Source organism: Schistocerca gregaria, chromosome 3 (assembly GCF_023897955.1).
Source record: "Schistocerca gregaria isolate iqSchGreg1 chromosome 3, iqSchGreg1.2, whole genome shotgun sequence".
Lineage (NCBI taxonomy): Eukaryota > Metazoa > Arthropoda > Insecta > Orthoptera > Acrididae > Schistocerca > Schistocerca gregaria.
Window position 1 is genome coordinate 532,042,281 of NC_064922.1, and position 27,225 is coordinate 532,069,505.

At 43.6% G+C, this 27,225-nt stretch overlaps 2 protein-coding genes across 2 annotated transcripts in view; one reads left to right on the forward strand and one right to left on the reverse strand.

Moving 5' to 3' along the window:
- Positions 1-4,181, forward strand: part of LOC126353919 (pancreatic triacylglycerol lipase-like) — a 400,593-nt gene extending 396,412 nt beyond the window's left edge. Inside the window, exon 7 of the mRNA XM_050003160.1 lies at positions 3,632-4,181. Within this exon, the coding sequence (XP_049859117.1) occupies positions 3,632-3,887 (256 nt within the window). The 3' untranslated portion in view covers positions 3,888-4,181. The remainder of the gene's footprint in view (positions 1-3,631) is intronic.
- LOC126353920 (GTP-binding protein Di-Ras1) overlaps positions 1-27,225 on the reverse strand; it is a 1,474,116-nt gene that overhangs the window by 1,012,000 nt on the left and 434,891 nt on the right. The window lies entirely within an intron of this gene.

Consider the following 27,225-nt stretch of genomic DNA (forward strand, 5'->3'; position numbering starts at 1 on the left):
ATCTACCAGTTTTTCCATTCGTCTGTAAAGAATTCGCGTTAGTATTTTGCAGCTGTGACTTATTAAACTGATAGTTCGGTAATTTTTACATCTGTCAGCACCTGCTTTCTTTGGGATTGGAATTATTATATTCTTCTTGAAGTCTGAGGGTATTTCGCCTGTCATTGTAATTTGATAAAGAAATACGTTGAAAAATAAATAGTTTCATCTCGTCAACTTAGAGGTAGCCTGATCTTTTTAAATCAGATTTAGGCGTAGTCTTTTATTTATTATTATAATAGAGGACGATCAAAATGATTCTGTTGGAAGACCGCACCTTCCAAAATCAGTGTGCCAGTCAGGCAAAATCGACATGAACATTGAAGAAATCATCCCACCAACGGACAAACTTGAAGATACGCGTCTGGTAAAACACAGAGTCCTGCAGTATGAAAAATTCCGTTACTGCCTGCTATACATCCTCGTCCGACAGGAATCGTCGACCGTCTTTTTTTTATATCGACGGGACCACAATCGCATGGGGAGAGATCAGAACTACAGGGTACGTGCTCGTGTGTTTCCCAATTGAGTCAGCGTATTTCTGCGTTACGTCATTTGTGATACGGGTACGTCCGTTATCAGGAAACAGCGGAACCCCTTGGTGTACAATTCCGCAACAGTGTTTGTCAACAGACATGTTGTCCCATACACATTCTTCGTTCTCCGATGGACGTCTATCGTGTATGCCCTTTGCCAGCCAGGAAAAGAATAACAGCACGTTGGTCCTGTTTGGTTGCATTCAGTAAAAACGTCCCCTTAGTTCACGATTCCGCATTTACCGCACGCACATCATATAGTCGCGAATGCCACATTAATCATTTCTATACATAGCGGTGCTCATGTAACAGTATCGACGTCGCGCTACGTTGCATACACGCTGCAGCAACGCTCTCGAACGAAAGCTTTCTGATCGTCCCTTATACATGGTGTTTCAAAAATCACCGGTATATTTGAAACGCCAATACAAACCAAACGAGCAGCGATAGAAATACACCGTTTGTTGCAAATATGCTTGGGACAACAGTACATTTTCAGGCAGACAAACTTTCGAAGTTACAGTAGTTACAATTGTCAACAACAGATGGCGTTGCGGTTTGGGAAACTCTATAGTACGATATTTTCCACATATCCACCATGCGTAGCAATAATATGGCGTAGTCTCTGAATGAAATCACTCGAAACCTTTGACAACGTGTCTGGCGGAATGGCTTGACATGCAGATGAGATGTACTGCTTCAGCTGTTCAATTGTTTCTGGATTCTGGCGGTACACCTGGTCTTTCAAGTGTCCCCACAGAAAGAAGTCACAGGGGTTCATGTCTGGTGAATAGGGAGGCCAATCCACGGCGCGTCCTGTATGTTTCGGATAGCCTAAAGCAATCACACGATCATCGAAATATTCATTCAGGAAATTAAAGACGTCGGCTGTGCGATGTGGCCGGGCACCGTCTTGCATAAACCACGAGGTGTTCGCAGTGTCGTCTAAGGCAGTTTGTACCGCCACAAATTCATGAAGAATGTCCAGATAGCGTGATGCAGTAATCGTTTCGGATCTGAAAAATGGGCCAATGATTCCTTTGGAAGAAATGGCGGCCCAGACCAGTACTTTTTGAGGAGGCAGGGACGATGGGACTGCAACATGGGACTTTTCGGTTCTCCATATGCGCCAGTTCTGTTTATTGACGAAGCCGTCCAGGTAAAAGTAAGCTTCGTCAGTAAACCAAATGCTGCTCACATGCATATCGCCGTCATCAATCCTGTGCACTATATCGTAAGCAAATGTCTCTCGTGCAGCAATGGTAGCGGCGCAGAGGGCTTGCCGCGTTTGAATTTTGTATGGATAGAGGTGTAAACTCTGGCACATGAGACGATACGTGGACGTTGGCGTCATTTGGACCGCAGCTGCAACACGGCGAACGCAAACCCGAGACCGCTGTTGGATCACTTGCTGCACTAGCTGCACGTTGCCCTCTGTGGTTGCCGTACGCGGTCGCCCTACCTTTCCAGCACGTTCATCCGTCACGTTCCCAGTCCGTTGAAATTTTTCAAACAGATCCTTTATTGTATCGCTTTTCGGTACTTTGGTTACATTAAACCTCCGTTGAAAACTTCGTCTTCTTGCAACAACACTGTGTTCTAGGCGGTGGAATTCCAACACCAGAAAAATCCTCTGTTCTAAGGAATAAACCATGTTGTCCACAGCACACTTGCACGTTGTGAACAGCACACGCTTACAGCAGAAAGACGACGTACAGAATTGCGCACCCACAGACTGCGTTGTCTTCTATACCTTTCACATCACTCGCAGCGCCATCTGTTGTTGAAAATTGTAACTACTGTAATTTCGAAAGTTTGTCCGCCTGAAAATGTACTGTTGTCCCAAGCATATTGCAACAAACGGTGTATTTCTATCGCTGCTCGTTTAGTTTTTATTGCCGTTTCAAATATACCGGTCATTTTTGAAACCCCTCTGTATTAACAGCGGTTTAATTTCTTCAAAATAATGAAACCTAACTCTGCAATAAGAAATGAGAAAACAGAAGGTGAGATATTTGTACAACACTATCGTGTAATCGCTATGCAACATATAGGACATAATGCTCCAGGAACGGAAGCAAAGAATAAGGTGGCCAAACCTCCCCTCCACGACTTGAACGTCAGAGATAGAGCAGTAGTTCATGTGGGCGAAACCAGCATAGACAAAAATCGTCTCTATCCTTTTGATTGTAACCTCCTTGGTGGTCGCCTTAATCGATATAATGGAAACCACAAAATGGTTCAAATGGGTCTGAGGACTATGAGACCTGAGGTCATCAGTCCCCTAGACTTAGAACTACTGAAACTTAACTAACCTAAGGACATCACACACATCCAAGCCTGAGGCAGGATTCTAACCTCCGAGCGCAGCAGCAGCGCGGTTCCGGACTAAAGCGCCTATAACCTCTCGACCTCAGCGGCCGGCTGGAAACCATAGAAAAAGAAAAAAATGAATGATCCATAGCCTTCCAGAATGCGAATCCAGCTATTTTGCTTGGTGATTCCTGCCACCCGCTGTATCCGAGCGGTTCTTGGCGTTTCAGTCCGGAACCGCACTGCTGATAAGGTGGCAGGTTCGAATCCTGCCTCGGGCATTGAGTGTGTGATGTCCTTGGGTTAGTTAGGTTTAAGTAGTTCTTACTGGACTGATGAACTCAGATGTTGTCCCATAGTGCTTAGAGCCAACTGAACCAATTGTTTCCTGAATTTGGATTTGTAATACGTCGTTAGGTATTGAGACGCAAATATGTGGGATATTTAGGACACGTTACAATATTCTAGTTATTTGAAGAGGAGTGGAACAAGGATTCATCTGAGAGAAGGTAAGCAAGGCAGAATGGATATCGGTAAAGAATTTTGTGCCATCTTCATTTTGGAAAGGATGACGTCTATGAAATATTTGATGGTCGGGGAGAATGGGAGGATTGTGTGTTTGTCGATATTTTTGGGATCCTTCCTTATTGCGTCTTAGTATCCTTCCGCTCCCTCTTGTTGCTACCCAACAGTTAGGTAACTGCATGTAAGGCATTTTTAGCATCAGCACTGTATGCCCGCAGGACGTTCGGCTCGTTCTACCTGCGCACGGCGGAGCAGTCTCCGTACGGCCTTGGGGAGGAAGGCGCGAAGCCGCAACAGCCCATGCTGGACCTGGACAACTCACTGGAGGCGGAAGGTGCCGCGCAGCGGCGCGAGGGGCGCATGCGTGACCTGGACAACTCGCTGCCTCCGGCTGGAGGCTCTGGCGCCGCGGCCCCGTGGGAGGCGCTGTTGCTGCTACTGGTCGCCACCGGCGTTGCCATGGCAACCACGTGACCTGCGCGGCCAGGTGTGCTCGTCCACCTACACGCTGGATAGCGGCAGTGTGGTGAACTTCCGAGCAGAACTGGCTGCAGCCATGTCGCTGCCAGTGAGACTCGCGAAACAAGCTCTATGAACAGTGTGCCCGCGTCAAATATTTACGCTCGGTGTGCGTTTTTATGTGGCTGTGAGGACTTTTTTATAATAGACGCTCTTTGATAAATTATTCATACGTTACTATATTATAAAATCATAAATATAGTGCGCCGTTAAGTGAAAATAAAGAGTATTATTCGCAATAGAAAAAAATAATACTGAAGTGTTTACTATTTCATCTTTTGACATTGCACAATATCACATTTTGCCCATCTGTAAAAGTAGTCTCATATTTACCTCAGAAACGTTAATATTACGTTTACTGGAAGCCTTTAAGTTTCTAATACATAACTATTTCATATTTACATCTACATGCCTGCTCTGCAATTCACACTTAATTGCCTGGAAGAAGTTACAACGAATCACCTTAAAACTATTTCTCTATAGTTCTACACTCAACTATTGTGCGGGGAAAACGAACACTTAATTCTTTCCTTGCGAGGAGAAAGTTGGTGATTGGAATTTCGTTGAAAGGTCTCGCAATAACGGAAAACGCCTTTGAAACTCCCTGGCAGATTAAAATTGCGTACCGGACGAGCCTCGACCCCGGGATCTTTGCTTTTCGCGGGCAAATGCTCTACCAAATGAGCTACCCAAGGACGACTCACTACCCGTCTTCACAGCTTCAATTCTGCCAGTACCTCGTCTCCTACCTTCCATTCTGGAATTGTTTCAATGATTGACACCCCAAATCGCAACCATATACGTGACACTTTGACCCATATTTCGCGATAGTACAAAAAGTGCTGCCCTTCCTTTGACTTGTCCGATGTCTTCCGTCAATCCTATCTTGTTAGGATCCCATACTGCATTACAGTACTCTATAAGAGGACGGCCAAGGTTTTGTATCCTGTCTGAGTAGGCGGCGCGTGGTTCTGCTCCTGTGAACTGCTTCTGCAAAATGGCCGAGAGTGAAGGACGCGAGTAGGAGCAGTAAAAGGTGAAGTACTTCGGTACTGGGTATAGGTTAAAGCTCTTTTACTGGTGCATGAACATATACAAATTACAGTACTGCTTAACTTTGCGTGCAGGTGTGCACGTAGATGCGAAGCCGTTCATGTATCAAAGCTAACAGCTACTAGAAGTTACAAAGGCAAATCTGTAGTGACAGTCTTTGGTTTGCTTTACCCACAAAATTATGTATATGATCATTCTAATTTAAAATGTATGTTACTGTAATTCCTAGGTAATAATTAATTGACTTCAGATTTATGCGATTTATCGTCTAACCGAAATTTAACGGATTCCTATTAGTATTCTTGTGATTAACCTGACTCTTTTCTCCAATTAGGGTCAGATTTCACTTTTCGCACCCACAGACGAATTTTCTACATTATTTTTCTTATTGATTTTGCTCTTCTGATGGTTTTATTGCATGAGAGATTACAATATCGTCCGCAAACAATCTAATAAAACAGCTCAGATTGTCTCGTAAATCATCAATATAGGCCTATAACAATTATTTAGGGAGCGATGGATATTACTTCTCTTTAACTCAATGACTTTCCGTCACTTACAAGAAACTATGACTTTTGTGAGCGGAAATCACGAATCCAGTCGCACAACAGAGACGATACTACATAGGCACGCAGTTTGATTACAACCCGCTTGTGCTGATTGGTATTGAAAGGCCTTCTGGAAATCTAGAAATATGAAATCAATTTGAGGTCTCCTGACGATATCATGAGGATAAGGAGCTATTTGTGTTTCATAAAAGCGACATTTTGTGAATACGTGCTGATACTGCGTCAAGATAGTTTTTTCGCTGTAACTGATAATGTTCGAACATAGTATATGTTCCAAAATCCTACTGAAAATTGACATGCTGTGAGTCCGTTAGTTCTAACCCGTGGTTTAGGGGTAGCGTCTTTGATTCATAATCAAAACGTCTTCGATCCCGGGTTCGATTCCCGCCACTGCCTAAAATTTGATAAATAATCAGCATTGGCGGCCGAAGACTTCCGGCGTAAGAAGTCAGCCTCATTCTGCCAACGGTCTTGTCAAAGAGGGCGGAGGAGCGGATAGAGGTTCAGAGCACTCTCTTGTCCTATTGGTGGGAAACTGCCCCTAAAGGCGGAAAAATCAGCAATGATCAACGATATGAGGATGCAGAAGGCAATGGAAACCACTGCATTAAAGACACGTGTCGTGTATCCACAGGACATGTGGCCTGTAGTTGAAGAACTTTCATGATGATCTCTGCATTGGCAAAAGATTCCGGAATAGTCCACCATTCGGACCTCCGGGAGGGGACTGCAAGGGGGAGGTTACCATGAGAAAAAGATTGAATAATCAACGAAAGGATAATGTTCTACGAGTTGGGGCGTGGAATGTCAGAAGCTTAAACGTGGTAGGGAAACTAGAAAATCTGAAAAGGGAAATGGAAAGGTTCAATCTAGATATAGTAGGGGTCAGTGAAGTGTAGTGGAAGGAAGACAAGGATTTCTGGTCAGATGAGTATTGGGTAATATCAACAGCAGCAGAAAATGGTATAACAGCTGTAGGATTCGTTATGAATAGGAAGGTAGGGCAGAGGGTGTGTTTACTGTAAACAGTTCAGTGACCGGGTTGTTCTAATCAGAATCGACAGCAGACCAACACCGACAACGGTAGTTCAGGTATACATGCCGACGTCATAAGCTCAAGATGAACAGATAGAGAAAGTGTATGAGGATATTGAAACGGTAATGCAGTATGTAAAGGGGGACGAAAATCTAATAGTCATGGGAGACTGGAATACAGTTGTAGGGGATGGAGTAAAAGAAAAGGTTACAGGAGAGTATGGGCTTGGGACAAGGAATGAAAGAGGAGAAAGACTAATTGAGTTCTGTAACAAGTTTCAGCTAGTAAGAGCGAATACCTTGTTCAAGAATCACAAGAGGAGGAGGTATACTTGGAAAAGGCCGGGAGATACGGGAAGATTACAATTAGATTACATCATGGTCAGACAGAGAGTCCGAAATCAGATACTGGATTGTAAGGCGTACCCAGGAGCAGATATAGACTCAGATCACAATATAGTAGTGATGAAGAGTATGCTGAAGTTCAAGACATTAGTCAGGAAGAATCAATACGCAAAGAAGTGGGATATGGAAGTTCTAAGGATTGACGAGATACGTTTTAAGTTCTCTAACGCTATAAATATGGCAATAAGGAATAGCGCAGTAGGGAGCACAGTTGAAGAGGAATGGACATCTCTAAAAAGGTCCATCACAGAAGGTGCGAAGGAAAACATAGGTACAAAGAAGGTAGCTGCGAAGAAACCATGGGTAACAGAAGAAATACTTCAGTTGATTGATGAAAGGAAGAAGTACAAACATGTTCCGGGAAAATTAGGAATACAGAAATACAAGTCGCTGAGGAATGAAATAAATACGAAGTGCAGGAAAGCTAAGACGAAATGGCTGCAGGAAAAATGTGAAGACATCAAAAAAGATACGATTGTCGGAAGGACAGACTCAGCACACAGGAAAGTCAAAACAACCTTTGGTGACATTAAAAGCAACGGAGGTAACATTAAGAGTGCAACGGGAATTCCACTGTTAAATGCAGAGGAGAGAGCAGATAGGTGGAAAGAATACATTGAAAGCCTCTATGAGGGTGAGGATTTGTCTGATGTGATAGAAGAAGAAACAGGAGTCGATTTAGAAGAGATAGGGGATCCAGTATTAGAATCGGAATTGAAAAGAGCTTTGGAGGACTTACGGTCAAATAAGGCAAAAGTGATAGACAACATTCCATCAGAATTTCTAAAATCATTAGGGGAAGTGGCAACAAAACGACTATTCACGTTGGTGTGTAGAATATATGAGTCTGACGATATACCATCTTACTTTCGGAAAAGCATCATTCACACAATTCCGAAGACGGCAAGAGCTGACAAGTGCGAGAATTATCGCACAATCAGCGTAACAGCTCATGCATTGGAGCTGCTTACAAGAATAATATACAGAAGAATGGAAAAGAAAATTGAGAATGCGCTAGGTGACGAGAGTGGCAATTCTGACGTTACGGCTAATAATGGAAGCAAGGCTGAAGATAAATCAAGACACGTTCATATGGTTTGTCGACCTGGAAAAAGCGTTCGACAATATAAATTGGTGCAACCTGTTCAAGATTCTGAAAAAAATAGGGGTAAGCTATAGGAAGAGACGGCTCATATACAGTATGTACAACAACCAAGGGGGAATAATAAGAGTGGACGATCAAGAACGAAGTGCTCGTATTAAGAAGGGTGTAAGACAAGGCTGTAACCTTTCGCCCCTACTCTTCAATCTGTACATCGAGAAAGCAATGATGGAAATATAAGAAAGGTTCAGGAGTGGAATTAAAATACAAGGTGAAAGGATATCAATGATACGATTCGCTGATGACATTGCTATCCTGAGTGAAAGTTAAGAAGAATTAAATGACCTGCTGAATGGAATGAACAGTCTAATGAGTACACAGTATGGTTTGAGAGTAAATCGGAGAAAGACGAAGGTAATGAGAAGTAGTAGAAATGAGAACAGCGAGAAACTTAACATCAGGATTGATGGTCACGAAGTCAATGAAGTTAAGGAATCCTGCTACCTAGGCAGTAAAATAACCAATGACGGACGGAGCAAGGAAGACATCAAAAGCAGACTCGCTATGGCAAAAAAGGCATTTCTGGCCAAGAGAAGTCTACTAATATCAAATACCGGCCTTAATTTGAGGAAGTAATTTCTGAGGATGTACGTCTGAAGTACAGCACTGTATGGTAGTGGAACATGGACTGTGGGAAAACCGGAACAGAAGAGAATAGAAGCATTTGAGATGTGGTGCTATAGACGAATGTTGTAAATTAGGTGGACTGATAAGATAAGGAATGAGGAGGTTCTACGCAGAATCGGAGAGGAAAGGAATATGTGGAAAGCACTGATAAGGAGATGGGACATGATGATAGGACATCTGTTAAGACATGAGGGAATGACTTCCATGGTACTAGAGGGAGCTGTAGAGGGCAAAAACTATAGAGGAAGACAGAGATTGGAATACGTCAAGCAAATAATTGAGGACGTAGGTTGCAAATGCTACTATGAGATGAAGAGGTTAGCACAGGAAAGGAATTCGTGGCGGGCTGCATCAAACCAGTCAGTAGACTGATGACAAAACAAAAAAGTCTGTTACACAACGGATTACTCTTATTTTTTCCTGGGTATTGGTATCAATTGTGCAACTTTCGGGTTTTTAAGTGCGGATGTTTCGTCGAGAGAGCGGTTGTACATGAGTGTTAAGTATCGAGCTATTGTACCAACATACTCTGAAAGGAACCTAACTGAAATACTACCTGGAGGGAGGGTAAGACTTGTCTTCCATAAGTGATTTAAGCTGCTTCACTACACAGGTTATTGTATTTCTGAGTTACTCATGTTTGCAGCTGTTTTTAATTCTAATATTGAAATATTTACTTCGTCCTCTTTGGTGAAGGAATTTCAAAAAGCTGCATTTAGTAAGTGCGCTTTTGTAGGGCTGTTATTGGTAACAATACCATCGCTATCGCTCATTGAAGGTATAGATTGTGTCCTGTAGCTAGTGTGCTTTATATACGATCAGAATGTCTTCGTATTGCTGGAACAATCTTAGTTGTTAATGATAACAATGGCCACACAGTACAAAACACAGACATCTGACTTAAATCAGATGTCAAAAGGAATGAAATACTAAATGCCGATTGGAATGTATATCGCAGAGACAGATTGAACGCTGGTGGTGGAATCGATTTTATAGCAACAAACAATACAATATCTAGTGAGATTAGTAGGATTTCGAATGCGAAACAATTAGGGCAAATTCAAGTGTTAAAGGTGAGTCAAACATGGGATGCTTTTATAGACCCACTGCCTCAGCAGCAGTAGTGGCACATCATCAGAGGGGAAACCTGAAAAATATTTTGCGTAAATTTGCTAGTCATGTTAGAGTTTTAAGTGGAGATTCTAACTTGTCAGCTATTGATTGTAGACTAAAGTTATTAGGACGATTACTAGGAACAGAGAAATTGTTCTAAGTGCTTTATCCGAGAACTACTGTGAGCAGTTCATCAGAAAACAGACTTGTGAAATAACATCATAGACCTGCTGGTGATAAACACAACCGAAATTTTCGACTGAGTTAGCGTTCACAGCGATCAACGGTCATAAGACTGTCGGATCATCACTGAAAAGTGCTGTAAATCGAAATAAAAGGAAAGGTGGGAAAATCTTATTGCTTAGAAAGAGGGAACCGCCGTGGTTCGACAGAAAACTGCTATAAAAGCAAAGAGAGCTCCACTGCAAATTTAAACTTAGCCAAAGGTTCACAGGCAAACAAAAATTAAATGAAACCAAAATTACCTTAAAGAAAGCTATATATGAAGCTTTCAACGAATTTCAAAGAAATATTCTTTTTACAGACTTGCCAGAAACTTTCAATAAATTTTGGTCTTACCTTATATCAGTGACCGTAACTGCATTGAAAGAGGGGATGACACATAAAAGTCCGAAATCCGAAACTTCTTTTTCAAAACCTGTTTCACAGGGGAACACTGCGCCGTAGTGCCTCCTTTAAAACATCGCACGTACAAAAAAAAAAAAAAAAAAAAAAAAAAAAAAAACCAGTTAATACCGATAAGTGCCCCTGGGATACAAAAGCAATGAAACCACTCAACGTAGGAAAGCACATTGGACCTGACGCAATACGAATACGATTCCGCATAGAGTATTGAGAAGGACTTGCCCTTCTAGAAGATGTATACCGTAGGTCTCTGGAGAAATGAAGCTTTCCTTAGAAAAAAGAACTGTTTGTTTCCGTTTTTAAGAAGGGTTGCCGAACATACGCACGAAACTACAGTCCTATTTCTCTCACGTCGGTTAGATGCAGAATTTTGTAACATTATTTTATGATTACCTCTAATGATGTTTCTGGAGGCTGAAAATCTTCTCCGTAGGAACCAACAAGAATTCCGAAAGTAATGATTGTGTGAAGCCCAGCTCACCCTGTTCGTCCATGAGACCCCTGAAAAAAGCAGCAGACAGAGGCACCCATGTAGATACCTTGTTCTTAACTTCCATAAGACATTCGGTGCAGTTCCCTACGGCCTCCTGATGAACAAAATACGAGCGTGCAGAATATCACACCAGCTGTGTGATTAGAATGAAGAGTTCCTAGCAAACAGAGCACAGCATGTCATTCTGAACGGAGAGAAGTCTTCAGACGTAAAAGTAGCTTCGGGCGTGTTATATGACCATTACTTTTCATAATGTAAATATATGAACTAGTTGGAAGTTCCATGAGGTTTCTCGTGGATGTTTCAGTTTCATACGGAGAAGTAGCGTCGCTAGAAAAATGTAGCGAAATGCAGAAAGGCCTGCAAAATATAGACGTTTGGTGCAGAGATTAGCAGCTGGCCCTCAACAGAAATATAACGTATCTCGGATACTGTTTATTGTACAATTACGCAACTGCTGAACAATCACTGGATGTATTTCCTTCCATAAAATATCTGGGACTATGTGTAAAGCGTCCTCAGAAATTTGAAATGGGACAACATAAAATTCGTCGCAAGTAACTCAGATGATAGATTGGGAAAATCGTCAGCAAATGTAGTCAACCAACAAAGGAAGAAGCTTACAAAACACTGGTTCGATCAGTATTTGAATATTGTTCGTCTTTATGGGATCCACCTCAGATATGACTGATCGAGGAAATAGAGAAGATAGAAAGAAGAGCAGCGCATTCGTCACAGAGATGGTCAACCAACTCCAATGGCACACGGTGCAAGGCAGGTGTACTGCATCACGTTATGGTCCGTTGGAGGAGGAATTCTTCCCGATAAGATTATTATTCGTAGTTGAAAACTGATTTCTCTTGACAACGGAACGAAGTCTAAAGGCTTAATCGAATTAAAAGAGTTAGTAACTGAGTATACGCAGGTTGGATGCATCCATTTCTATACAACTGTTAGTGATAAGGTGCTGCTTTTGTCATCTTTTCCCTGCTTGGTGAGAAAGCTGCGCGTGTCGTTGAGTGAACTATTTTGATATCACTGAGAATAAGTTACTCTGTACAGTAGCGATTTTAGGGAAAAAGGTTCACAGGTGATAAGCGATGCCAATAAAATTGTACCTACAACGCTGATTGGCGACAATGAATAGATCGTACGATGGTGTGATAGTCTGTTGCTCTTGATTATCGCCTCCAAAATGAGGCGAATGTCTGCTGCGAGGTATTAAATCGTCTATAGAAAAGTGTAAGCGTAAGGTGTATTGCCACGGATAGCGATAGCGTTGTGCAGCTATTTTCTGTGTTGGCTGTAAAGGTATTGACATAGTTCACCTACTGTTTAATAATTCTTTCAACGGCAGAAATTAAATTCTAATTATAACCAGGCTGACCACGAGTGCTGCTAAAGAGTCTTCGTGGTTTGGCTTCAATGATCAGAAGCAGATGGATAGTCTTCGCCGATTCTAGCACTGTCTCCCTATCTATATGGTCAAATTCATATTCCCAGATGGTGCTGAGAGTCGCTGTGAGTAAACGGTACTTTTTAAATTTCTTTTTATTTCTAGATTTTCTGTCATTGAGGTCTAAATTAGAATGAGCGATAAATTATATTCTTACATACTTTTAACGTTAGTTCCAACAACTACCCCGAACAATTGTCATATAAAAATTCTGATAACGTAGAGAATAAAACAAAAGATATTGACAGCTTTAAGGAGGAGGACTATCTAATCAATTTCCCTAATTAATGGTGTTTAGGTGGTTTCTACCGTTTTGTTTGCAGCTGTCGTACTTCTGACATCTGTCAATTTGACGGCTGCTTCCGCCAAGTCTTTGAAGCGCAAGATCTACTCCTGGATTGCTAGCCCGGTTAAGAACTACATGGCCATGGAAACGTATTCGTTCCTGCTGCGAGGCTGATTGGGACTTGACAACATTGTAGGATATGTCTGGCAATACTGTGATAATCTAGTTACTTTCTGGAGTGACAAAGAGGTATACTGCTGAATTCAATTGACATTTTCTCAGTATCTGAATTAAATATTCTGGACGATTTTCAAAAATGGTTCAAATGGCTCTGATCACTATGGGACTTAACATCTGAGGTCATCAGTCCCATAGAACTTACAACTACTTAAACCTAACTAACCTAAGGACATCACACACATCCATGCCCCAGGCAGGATTCGAACCTGCGACCGTAGCGGTCACGTGGTTTTAGACCTAGAGCCGGACGGCCACACCAGCCGGCGACGATTTTCACTTATGATGTTTAGTCTATCAAACGTGTGATTTTAGTCAACGCGGGTCACTCTACGCAGAAACTACAACTAATTTCGACTTTTCGTTGTGGGTTATCTGTCTTAGCCATCACTAGCACAATGAGGGAGCACTGACTTTTGATAGTTGCTCGCAAGGTCTGTGGCAACTGAGTGGTCCCAAGGCTACGTCGGTTCTAGCGCCCAGTATCACAGAGGATCAGCTTTTTATCTCTAATTTAAGACAGCTACCGCCGCTGGGCTTCGTGATTCTGATGTGTTTTCATAAATAGCACTCGCGCCAAACGAGGCACAAACGTCTGAGCTTCTTTCACTTCCTTCACCTCTTTGTTCGATTCACAGAAAACAAAACGTCACAAATTTTAAATTTTTCCGTTTAACGTTCCATTTTCTAACCTCAAATAACGCTACCTTCAAAAATATACAACGTGCAAGATGTCAACTCAAGAATAATAACATTTATTTATTTATTTATTTATTTAACCTGGCAAGATTAGGGCCATCAGGCCCTCTCTTACATCTAACCAGGCATTCTACTTATTTTACAGTCATATGTTTTAGTAGGCATGTTAAACTACATCTAATACAAAAAGTGAGATAAACAATTAGAAAGGTACACCTCGAAGAATACATCATTGAAGAGAAAGATTTTAGATAGGAGTGCTGGCAGCAGGGAGTATGAGGGAGACTCATGGTGAAGGTAGGAGAAGAATAGAGAGACATGATGAAACATAATTAAGGAAAATATAAAGGAAAAGGAGACTGCGTGGCTAATAGAGATAGATGAAGAGGAAGGCATCTCAGGAGCAAGATAGACGCTAGCTTTGCTATTGGACAGATGAGAGGATTGGCCTTGCACATTATTGTTGTGGAGAATTTTATGCGGATGATAGTAGGAAATGCTTCAACTTCTTCTTAAAAGCAACAGGAGATTGAATTTTCCTCAAGTTAAGGGGCAGTTTGTTCCAGAGGCGGACAGCGGCAACTGAGAAGGAGTTTGCAAAAGTTTTTGTTTTGTGAGTGGGCACAGTTAGGATACCAGATAAGAGTGACCTCGTGTTTCGGTTATGATGGCATGACAGGTTTTTAATCTCTGAAGCTAGGTACTGGGGTGCTTGCGCGGTGAGGAGTCGGTGAAGTAGACATAGAGTGTGGTAGTCACGCAGTTTGTCCGGCCGCAGCCACCCTAGCTCGGAGTATGAAGCACTAACATGATCATATCGGCGAATGTTGCAGGTGTAACGCACACAGGCATTCATGGTTAGCTCTAGCCGTCTTTTGTTTTCACTATTCATGCCTTGTTGAATCACATCACAATAGTGGAGGTTCGGTAGAACGAGTGCTTGCACGAGCTGGCGTTTCAAGTCCTGTGGGAATATGTTCCGAAACTTTTTGAGAGCATAGAGACAAGCAGACGTCTTTCGACACACTGCGACTGTATTCTCCGCCCAGTTGAGATGCTCGTCCAAAGTTACACCCAAGGTCTTCACTGTTTTCTGATATGGAAATAAAAAATGACGGTAGATAAATGGACTTACAGCAACCTGCGTACCAACATGAGAAACAAAACTGCCACTAATTTATGCAACTACCTCGTTTCACCGGGAGAATTTTGCCCGGAATAGTAGACTACGTACTTAGGCAGCATATGACGTGGGGAATGCTGAGTTCTGATTACAACGTTGTACATTCAATTTACTGATAGTATCTTACGCTGAAAACTAAACTACAGTATTCAGTAAACTTATGTTTGGCAAAGTGAATGCAGAAAACTTCCTCTCTTGGTCATACGCTCAAGGCGCAATGTGTTGCGATCACATGGGCTGACGTTAAATAGCGACAGGCGGCTGTAGAGCCGTCGAGCAGAAATTGTCATCAGGAGAGGCAGCTGACGTTTTCCTGTTGCTGGCGGGGTGGAAAATGAAGTACACTGTATGTGAGCTTCCAATAGATTAATACTGTTTCTTAATCTGCTGGAAAATCGGGTTCAGTAGCTCAGCTTTTTTCCTGCAGTGCGTGACGTTTACCTCTAACAGGTGGTGTAGCAGAGTAGCTCAAGTGAATGAAAAAACTTCTTGTGGAAACTTAATTGTCTTACAGTGATGGCAATTTGTGTGGATCGCTGTTATGCGATTTTATTTCGCTGATTACAAAACCAAGTCGAACGTACGTATTGGGTAGCCAAGGAAGCTAGGTAATGGCATTTCGACATAACAAGGAAATAAAACTATTGAACAGGCGACAAATCACCCACAGAATCAGTGTATCAGAATTCTCATGAAGTGCAGCACACCTGCTAATTCGGGATAAATCATTTCATATTTGTTAAATCTGGCATAAACTGATGTCGGAAACTATCTCTCAAAAACTTCTGGACAGAGCTACAAAAATCGCGAGTGAGCGGACCAAAACGTGACTAATAAGTACCTTAGTTAAATGTTATAGGGTATATCTTCAGTCGTCAGGGAATAGTTTCCGTTGAAACAGAAAGTAAAAAGTGTAAAGGGTGACAGACTAAATAATATATCCAACAAATGATCTAGGATGCTGAATGTGAGTGGTACTGTAAAATGAAGAAGTTGTCACAGCAGAGAAAATCTGGACTGTGCGCATCAAACCAGTCAGAAGATGGGCATAAAAAAAGTGGTGTGAGTATCTGAAAATGAAATTGTGAATTTCGAAACTGGTCAGGCTGTATGAGAGGAGTCAATATGTAGAATCTCGAAAGAACTACGCAATGAAGTTTATTCAGCTGCAGACCAAACACCTGAATTTAACCGAGATGATGAAAAACAAACAGACAGAAGCACTGCGTTGTGTTCATCAAGACGGCAGCGTTATCCTGTAGGTCAGAAATGTGCCAGAGACGTAACAGATTGCTGGTCTGCGTGACTGGAATCCGATACACAGAGTGCCATAATTTATGAGACCCGCCCGCTGTCACGGCTCGCAATGCTGGTCACGGTAGGCATCTGCTATTGTGACGACAGACGCTAACGTCTCATCATTGGATACCTGGAACTGCAGTGTGGCGAACGAAAAATCAAGCGTTAGAGTTGTGTAATAGTGCACGCACTACTACTACACATTTACAAATTATGACACAAATATCGGTATACAAATAAATATAGTCTACAGCGGTGACTGACTTCTAATATAGTTCTAGGTGTATCAACACAACATTTCCTGTGAATTCAAAAACTTTGGTCAACAATGTAAAGAGACCAAGGATGTTTGTTCATTTGGTTTGGTACAGACGACTTCACCATAGAAATTGATCTCAGTAAACAACTACTCTCTTTCAAATTCTGAAAGTGACAGGGGTAAAATACAGGGAGCGAAAGGCTATTTACAGTTTGTACAGCAACCAGATGGCAGTTATAAGAGTTGAGGGACATGAAAGTTAAGCAGTGGTTGAGAAGGGAGTGAGACAGGGTTGTAGTCTCTCCCCGATGTTATTCAATCTGTATATTGAGCAAGCAGTGAAGGAAACAAAAGAAAATTTCGGAATAGGAATTAAAATCCATGGAGAAGAAATAAAAGCTTTGAGGTTCGCCGATGACATTGTAATTCTGTCAGAGACAGCACAGGACCTGGAAGAGCAGTTGAACGGAATGGATAGTCTCTTGAAAGGGGATATAAAACCAACATCAACAAAAGCAAATCGAGGATAATGGAATGTAGTCGAATTAAGTCGAGTGATGTTGAGGGAATTACATTAGGAAATGAGACACTTAAAGTACGAGTAGTAAAGGAGTTTTGCTATTTGGGGAGCAAAAATAACTGATGATGGTCGAAGTAGAGAGGATATAAAATGTAGACTGGCAATGGCAAGGAAAGCGTTTCTGAAGAAGAGAAATTTGTTAACATCAAGTATAGATTTAAGTGTCAGGAAGTCATTTCTGAAAGTACACTCCTGGAAATTGAAATAAGAACACCGTGAATTCATTATCCCAGGAAGGGGAAACTTTATTGACACATTCCTGGGGTCAGATACATCACATGATCACACTGACAGAACCACAGCCACATAGACACAGGCAACAGAGCATGCACAATGTCGGCACTAGTACAGTGTATATCCACCTTTCGCAGCAATGCAGGCTGCTATTCTCCCATGGAGACGATCGTAGAGATGCTGGATGTAGTCCTGTGGAACGGCTTGCCATGCCATTTCCACCTGGCGCCTCAGTTGGACCAGCGTTCGTGCTGGACGTGCAGACCGCGTGAGACGACGCTTCATCCAGTCCCAAACATGCTCAATGGGGGACAGATCCGGAGATCTTGCTGGCCAGGGTAGTTGACGTACACCTTCTAGAGCACGTTGGGTGGCACGGGATACATGCGGACGTGCATTGTCCTGTTGGAACAGCAAGTTCCCTTGCCGGTCGAGGAATGGTAGAACGATGGGTTCGATGACGGTTTGGATGTACCGTGCACTATTCAGTGTCCCCTCGACGATCACCAGAGGTGTACGGCCAGTGTAGGAGATCGCTCCCCATACCATGATGCCGGGTGTTGGCCCTGTTTGCCTCGGTCGTATGCAGTCCTGATTGTGGCGCTCACCTGCACGGCGCCAAGCACGCATACGACCATCATTGGAACCAAGGCAGAAGCGACTTTCATCGCTGAAGACGACACGTCTCCATTCGTCCCTCCATTCACGCCTGTCGCGACACCACTGGAGGTGGGCTGCACGATGTTGGGGCGTGAGCGGAAGACGGCGTAACGGTGTGCGGGACCGTAGCCCAGCTTCATGGAGACTGTTGCGAATGGTCCTCGCCGATACCCCAGGAGCAACAGTGTCCCTAATTTGCTGGGAAGTGGCGGTGCGGTCCCCTACGGCACTGCGTAGGATCCTATGGTCTTGGCGTGCATCCGTGCGTCGCTGCGGTCCGGTCCCAGGTCGACGGGCACGTGCACCTTCCGCCGACCACTGGCGACAACATCGATGTACTGTGGAGACCTCACGCCCCACGTGTTGAGCAATTCGGCGGTACGTCCACCTGGCCTCCCGCATGCCCACTATACGCCCTCGCTCAAAGTCCGTCAACTGCACATACGGTTCACGTCCACGCTGTCGCGGCATGCTACCAGTGTTAAAGACTTCGATGGAGCTCCGTATGCCACGGCAAACTGGCTGACACTGACGGCGGCGGTGCACAAATGCTGCGCAGCTAGCGCCATTCGACGACCAACACCGCGGTTCCTGGTGTGTCCGCTTTGCCGTGCGTGTGATCATTGCTTGTACAGCCCTCTCGCAGTGTCCGGAGCAAGTATGGTGGGTCTGACACACCGGTGTCAATGTATTCTTTTTTCTATTTCCAGGAGTGTATTTGTATGGAGTGTAGCCATGTATGGAAGTGAAACATGGACGATAAATAGTTTGTACAAGAAGAGAATAGAAGCTTTCGAAATGTGGTGCTACAGAAGAATGCTGAAGATTAGATGGGTAGATCACACAACTAATGAGAAAGTATTGAACAGGATTGGGGAGAAGAGAAGTTTGTGGCACAACTTGACCAGAAGCAGGAATCGGTTGGTAGGACATGTTCTGAGGCATCAAGGGATCACCAATTTAGTATTGGAGGGCAACGTGGAGGGTAAAAATCGTAGAGCGAGACGAAGAGATGAATACACTAAGCAGATTCAGAGCGATGTGGGTTGCAGTAGGTACTGGGGGATGAAGAAGCTTGCACAGGATAGAGTAGCATGGAGAGATGCATCAAACCAGTCTCAGGACTGAAGACGGCAACAACAACAAACAACCACTTGTGGTACTCCCCTGTTCGACATGTCGGAGGAATACAACGTTGCGAAAGGGGTTTCGAATTAGATGTTATGAAATAATGCCCTCTCTTTCCCTCGAAGCATGAAGATGGGGTCCCGCATGCCATTGGATATCCAAGGGCCTTTGAGCAGCAAGACGTAATTTACAATTGTGTACCCATTTATATTCCTTCGAAGAAAATGCTTCAGACTAAACGTATGTAGATTTTGCAGTGGGATCTAACTCTTCAACATCATAGTTGCACCCCCCCCCCCCCCATCACCTACGCACGGAGTACGTTGGCATGTCGAGGTGGTATCACTGGGTATCCCCCTTCGAGGTAAGCAAATTGGAATTATAACTTCGTTTGATCTGATGCGTAGTTTTCGAGATATTTCAGTGTCTTCAGTTGAAATAAACACATTGTGTATCAATCTTTACATTTAGTGCTTACCCACGTTGAATGACCTTATCGCTGTTTACGATAGCTATCTATAAACCTGGAAATCTTCTTCTTCTTGACACTCACACAGAAATCGCCTTTCGATGTTGAACGTTCACACATATCCATTCTGTTTAAAAAGGTGTCTCGAGCTGCATCCAAGCCAATTTCTCCTACTACGCCTATTGATGCCATAGTACTGCTCCCGTATATGTGAAATTGTACAATGTATCCAGAATGTCTAGTCTTCTCCCTATTAAACAAGGGATATGTGACGTTACCGTTCCCTCCAACATCAGCATGCAGAAAGGACCGAACTATTCTTCCACTGTGCACCGTATGCACTTTCATACAATGTGTTCGCATTCTCCCACATTCAGCGCTCTATTAAGCACAGTAACACGAAAGACACCCTCGTAACGTAACACCACCTTCTCCGTATTTTCTGGTTCGCACTACACATGATGGCAGATAACGTTCTCCAGACATTCGCCAAACCCACCATCGGATTGCCACAGGTTGCAGCGGATTCATCACTAACTAATTTCGAATCGTCCACTGACCAACGGCGTCTCTCTTCAAGTCGCCACAATCGTCGCACAGCACTGACTACAGAAATGTGTATCCTGTAAAGATGTGCTCGACCAGTGTGAGCCTGTTCCTTCGAGCCCCCTGCGCTCAGTCATTAAGGTAGCTGGACTGCTGGTAGCGCGTTTGGAACTCGCGAGTTATTCCTCCCGCTGATTTTATGCGATATTTTCGAACTACTCCGCAATGGTGGACGATCCTTATCCGTTAGTGCATGTAGTCTGTGAGGTCTTTGTTCAGTTCTGGCTGATCCTCAGCGTTTGCACTTCACATTCACATCACAACAGTCGATCTGGGCAACTTTAATTAGATTGAACTGCTCCTGATGCGCTTGTTATTCAGGACATCCAGCGATTATTCACCGTTCTGTAACACGAAGACTTTTTGAAAGCGTACAGTGTGCGTGGTGCAGGCCAGCCCCTGTCGCTAAGAAACAGAGCCAACCACAAATTTGGGTTACCTACCAAATTAAAATCTCACGGATAATAATCATAGTTCGGACAATTCGTTGATTAAAAAGTTATAAAACTTGATTGATCAGTTAACACAATTAAATGAATTTCTCCTGTGCAACGAATACCACCTATAGATTTCCCGCATGGGGTACTATTGAATCGAGGGGAGGAACTAAATTTCCACATTATCATCCGTGTAATGTAGGAAGTGCTCAAAATACCGAAATTTTTCATGAGTTTCTGGCTGTTACATCTGAATTTCATTTGAAAGATCGCAGTGGCGCAAGCATACCAGTTCCATTCTTTTTCGGGTAACTGGCGCCCAAATAGGTGACCTAACTTGAGACTCAAGTAGACTGGGCCACCCACTAAGGCGATACAGCACCTACTAATCGTTTCTTGCCTTTGTCGTCTTGATTAAGGTGATTTATTAATCACGTGTGCGACGTCTGAGTATACGTAATAGCATTGAGAGGCACTCCCCAGCCCCTGTCGGTTGCTGATGTTGAACGAGCACATATCGCAGATCGTGGGAGGGCAACCGTTACCGCCATTCTAATAGGCAAGCATTGACTTCCACCATCTTGGCAGCAGCCTTGTGTTAAGACTGGCAGCTTTTGTCATCATGCTCACCATAGGTGACGTACAACTGTGGTGATCGCTTAGTGCGATCACGCTGTTTGTCATTGCGAGAATCTTTCTTCACAACTCCCCTGGCCGGCATGTTCCCGGTTCCCATCGTTATGAGCGTAGTACGCAACTCATAGCTAGAAGTCTTCACTTTCTTGATTCATGGCAATTAGACATTCCTCGCCCTCTCTAGGGCCTTGACCTATACTCATTTAGATTTATAATTGAGTTTGATGCGGTTTCTTTAATAATTCCTCGTTCTACAGCAAGGGGTCATCTTTTCAAGTCGTCCAGAATTGTGGATCCTTTCTATAAAATATATGTATGTACTGCCGGAGAAAGATTAGTACACTTGGAAAGACGACGCCGACTATGATCCCATGACGTCATATGCCACTTGAGGGATAGAAGATGTACTGGAGATGGTCTCGTCGTCGTACGACGACATATAGGGTAGTGGCACAGATACCAGAGCTGCTGGTTCACAGCCTGAATGTTCAGTATGGTGCAGACGGGTGAAGCAAGCAGGCAGCCATGCCGCCGAGAAGCACCATTTCTTCCTACAGCCAAGTGATCGAGTTTGGCAGGGGTCAAATTGTGGCCTTCCGACGAAGGGCGGGATGGCCGTTTCGGAGAACTATCACACAAGTTGGACGTGCTGGGTTAGTTGCGCAACGATGTTGGTATCAGCGGTCACGTGAATAGTCTCACACCTGTAGACGAGGTTATGGACGTCTACGCAGCAGAATTGTCCGCCAGGACCGTCGTATTGTAAGGGCAGCAGTGTCAGATCGTGCAGCTAACACAGCACAGAAGTGAGGGCTTGTGAGCCCTGTCGTCACAACACGAACTGTTGCGAACTGATTATTAACAGTGAGATTACAAGTACACACCCTCTACCCTATCTTCCACTCACGCCGTAGCATCGACGTGCACAGTTCGACTGGTGCCACCAGAGGATCACTTGGAAGATGTAATGGCGCACCATCGTCTTCAGCGACGAAAGAAAATTCTACCTATATGCAAGATATGGCCATTTGCACGTACGACGTAGACCTGGCGGGCGCTGTCTTGTACAGTGTTTTTGTCCACTGTGCAATATGCACTGGCACCACCACAGGTCTTATGGTCTGGGTTGCGATAAGCTACAACTCTCTTTCATCTTTGGTGCTTCTGGAAGGGACGATAACCAGCGTTAGCTATGCGCATAATGATGTTGGACGCGTTTTTTTGTGTAACAGGGAGGTAGTGTGTTGCTCAAACAGGATACTGCTAGCCCACAGACTGCCCGAGAAACTCGATGTGCTGTGCGAGACGTGCACTAACTTCCGTGGCCAGCATGATCTCTGCACTTGTCTCCAATCAAGCACGTGTGGGGCATGATGGGACGACAAGTGACTCGTGCGACTCGTCAGCCAACAATTCTTACAGAATTACGTGAACAGGTGGAGCAGTAGTGGCATAATGTATCCCAGGATAATATTCGCCATCTATACGATCGGCTGTATGCCAGAGTCGGCGCCTGCACTACTGCCCGTAGAGTTTACACCACATACTAATATGGATTTTTCAGCAGGGGTTAATATCTGGTACCTCAGAATAGCTTGTGCTACTTATCTGTATATATATTCATTTCATGTAATCCATATGCACTGTTGCAATAATAAAACTTTAGTTGATTGGAAACCTCTAAATGGGTACATTAAGTATTTTTCAGGCGGTATATCCCATTATTCGACTATTCTGCAACTTTTCCGTTGTCCCTTTTTCTTTAAAGTAAACTGAACTCACTGGACGAACGTTAGCCACCCATAGAGAAACGCCCTGATTCCTTACGTCACATCTATGTTAATTCACTCGCTGAGGATTTAACTGCTCAGTTCCACCAAATTGCGGGTACGCTGATGTCGGCGTTTCACCTGTTGTACGAAAATGTCCCACAGTTTTGCTATGGGGCTCATGTCAGGTGTTTTTTACAGTCTACGCGAGATGTAAGAGAGCGGGGGAGTATTCAGAAAGCCAGTTACATATTCCTCGCACCCGATGAACTTTGCTGTTGTCTTTATGTGGCTGTGTTAGCGATGTCGTCTTGCGGAGTGACCGACTCCAAATGTTCGCTGCAAGCGATTCCCAGCGCAATGCTCCCTCGCTAACAGGTGGGTATCGACCTTCGTAAGTTCTTGCAGCAACTACTGTCGAGTGTGGAAGCGATTTTGACTTACAAGGCGTGTAACGTCTTTCCAGTCCCTCTGTCACGTTTTTTTTTTCCGACCAGAATTCTGACGTCGTGTTTCGTGGCGACGTGTGCTACACCACTGCTTGTAGGCACATTGAACACTTTACCGCAAAACACCAACAAGTGTTGATAAAACACTTGCGAAGTGAGGAAATCTTCACTGGCCAGGGATATAACATTAGCAGGTAAGTACTACTTCCAATCTGACATGAAAACGGCGATTGGCAGTGATTTTTCCAACTTTATTCATATCATTCATCAAATACACAACAATTGCTACAGTTCACCATCACTGAGCTCTACCGATGGGTCAACTGTACTGTCACTTCTTCTTCCCGGCAAAACAATACCCCTGCCTCTTTTTAAGGGGGCGTGCAGAAAACTGATGCCTTCAAAGTTTTTATACGAAAACTCTTAACACTTTTTAAACAAAACGAACGTTATTAACATTCTACGTCTTTATTATTCGTGGTTGCAGCATAATATAACAACATAATCACCCTGACGACAAATACATTTCTCCCAACGAGAGACCAGTTTCTTGATATCCTCACTCTACAATCCATTACTTTGTTGATGGAGCCACAAAGTCGTCCCTAACTGCATCACTTCATCACTGTCAAGGTGAGGTCCTCGAAGGTGTTCTTTAAGTTTTGGAAACAGATGGAAATCGGACGGGGTAAAGTCGTGACTGTATGGCCGATGTCCGATGACAGTCAATCCAAGACGTCGGATTGTTGCAGATTTCACAGCGCTCGTGTGTGGTTTGGTATTCTCATGCTGAAGAAGAGAGTGCCCCATGTGTGGACGAACTCTTCGAAGTCTATACTCGATTACAGCTCGCTGTTTCCCATGCACCGACATACCGGGCGCCTATAATTAAAGTGCAGCTACACACGGAGGTCCAGTGAAGTGTGTAATTATCGTACGCCAGCGAAAACAGGTACATATGCGTTAATGTGGAACCAATTTACGGTAAAAAAAATTAGTTTGTTTTCAGAACCAGGTGCTAATGTGGCGCTGTACGCAGTTTGTATGGCCATGTGACATCCACATTGTCATTTGACAAGTCATAACGTGAGTGAGCAGTATCCTATCGAGAAGAGAGGCCGTGTGCTGTTAGTGAAACCGTTTTATGTTAACGGCAGCAATTACAGTCTCATGTGTACGTATTTTCAGCCCTCTGACGCTAGAGGGCTCCTAACTCTGGCGTGTAATTTGCCGGCGTGTAACGTAACTACTAGTGTGTTATAATTAAAGTGCAGGTACCCTCGGAGGTCCTGTGTGGTCTTTAATTATCGTATGGCAGCGAAACTAGGCACATATACATTAAAGCAGAACCGATTTACGCTGAAAAAAATTAGTTTCAGTTTTAGCCACCAGGTGCTAATCTGGCGCTATGACTGCAAGAAATACTTAAAGAAATGTTTCCATATGTAGTGGACTAGGAACCGGAATTGAGCAGAAAAGGTCAAAGAAATGAGAAATCCATAATGTTGATTTCTTACACAATTTATTCATCCGTAAAAGGCGTGATCAACAGTTGCTTACAGCAGTTCCAGTGAAATCTGAGCAACTTGTACCTATTTATTGGCCTTCAGATGAGGGAGAGACCGAAGGTGTTCCTGGTAAACGCTTTCATTTAGATGTCTCCAGAACTAAATGTCACATGGATTCACACCAGGTGAACCTGCAATCCATGAATCTGCAAGAACCTCTGGAGATAGCACGTTCGTCGAAAGTTGCATTAGCAGGTCTTTCACTGGGCCAGCGACATGAGGTGTTGCACCACCTTGCATCAAGCAGTGGTTTCTACATGGTTGTGCTCTTGCTAAGGAGGACTTACGTGCTGCGCAGGGAGGCCTCGATAACGATCACACACGACGGTACACCTGACATGAACGCTTGGTGTGCTCCTTTCAAAGAAGAACCGACCGAAGATAAAGGTGCTTGTGAATCCACACAAGACCGCCACATACGGCGAGTGCAATGGCTCACGTGAACACCACTTGGTTTAACAGCACACCAAACTCAGCAGCTCTGTGTATTCACTGCACCCTTTAGTGTAAAATGTGCGTCGTCGATCCATGGAATTTTCCTGGCCACATGTCATCAATTTGAATTCGGGCCAGAAACCAGCGAGAAATTTCAGGACGTTGCTGCGAATCATGAGGTTTCAGTTACTGCACCGTCTGGATCTTGTACAAATACCAGTGTAATACAGATCGCAAAAATTCCCGGATTGTTGAGCATGGGAAGGACAGTTCTTGTGCCACTGCACCAGCACTGCCCTGGGGCACGGGCTGCATGGTCAGCTACAGCAACAGTAATGTCGTCGATAACTTCCACCGTAATAGGTCACCTACGTGTTTTCGAATTTCATTTCCATCTTCCTTAAACCATTTTATGGTATCGGGCCTATTCTCAGATATTTTAGTCGGCGATACCTATTCAGTGCAGCACTGTAATTGCTGCCGTTCACATAAAACCGTTTCACTAACAGCATACGGTCTCTCCTCTCGATACCGGTGCTGTTCACTCACGTTATGGCTTGTCAAATGACAGCGTGGAAATCACGTAGCCATACTAGCAGCGTACAGCGCCAGATGGCCGTGGCGAAAATGGGAACTAATTTTTTTTCAATTGCGTATCGGTTCCGCATTAATGCATTAGCATATGTACACAGTTTCGCTGTTTTATGATAATGTAAGTAGGCTGTTCAGGTTTCTATGTTGGTAGCGCCATGTAGCGCTCTGTATGAAAATCAAGCGAAATGCCTGAGTACGTTGAGTTCTGCTCAGCTGTTTCAAAATCAAATAATGTAAGAGGTTTATCAACAGAAAAATTCACTATTTTTTCTAAGAGGACGTTTCAATAATTACTGCTCATTCTGGACCTCCATGAGTAAACTCCGTACATCATAAGAATAAACCTCTTATAAGCATTACACTACGTATCTAACGTTTGCTGAACCCTCATTGGATTTCGTTTAACGTGGAAAGGAAGCCAATCTGCCTTGAGTACTGTCAGGTACGAAAAGGGTACGTTTTATCCCGTGCGTTACACGTACATGGACTCAGTGATGATACGGGGCAACAGCTTTATTGACGCATTTAACTTGGACAGCACTGGCCAGCCAAGCGGTGCAACTAAGCTGCAGTGATATGAACAGTTGCAGTAAAGACGTAAAAAGAGACGAGCAGAGAATGTCATTTCATTTTTAAACAGAAGGAAATTACATGTGGTAAAACACAAGCGATACGCATCTTGGGTGACCTGACGGAACACTGACATAGTATTGTAATTGACAACAGGAGTGATACAAATTTCAGACTTTAACAAGGCTAAATTTTCTGCACGACCTATGCATGGCGTCAAAGCGTACTGCTCATTTCCCATTTAGTTAAATATTAAAACCGCTGAACTTCTTCCATATAGGACTACGAGAAATACATTTCAGTACTGCGACGTTGGTAACGAGGCGATCAGCAACAGAATCCCAAGCCATCGAAAAGTCCATATTTCCTTCTTCTCTTTCATAACGAAGTGTTCTGCATTTCCCCGTTGTTCGGCTGTAACGTATCACGAAGCTTCGAGCATTAGTTCCGGTACGTTTGGCAGCTTGAATGTCTTGTTATTTCTCGCAGCAAACCCTTAACTTGGCTCTAGATCAGTTCTGTCTGGTTCAGATAGCAGTGGTACAGTGGCAATTGTAAAAATTTAGCATTTGTACATTCTGCTCCAAGCCGTGAGAATCATTGTTTTCAACGTTCCTACGACGCTTATCACTCCGCC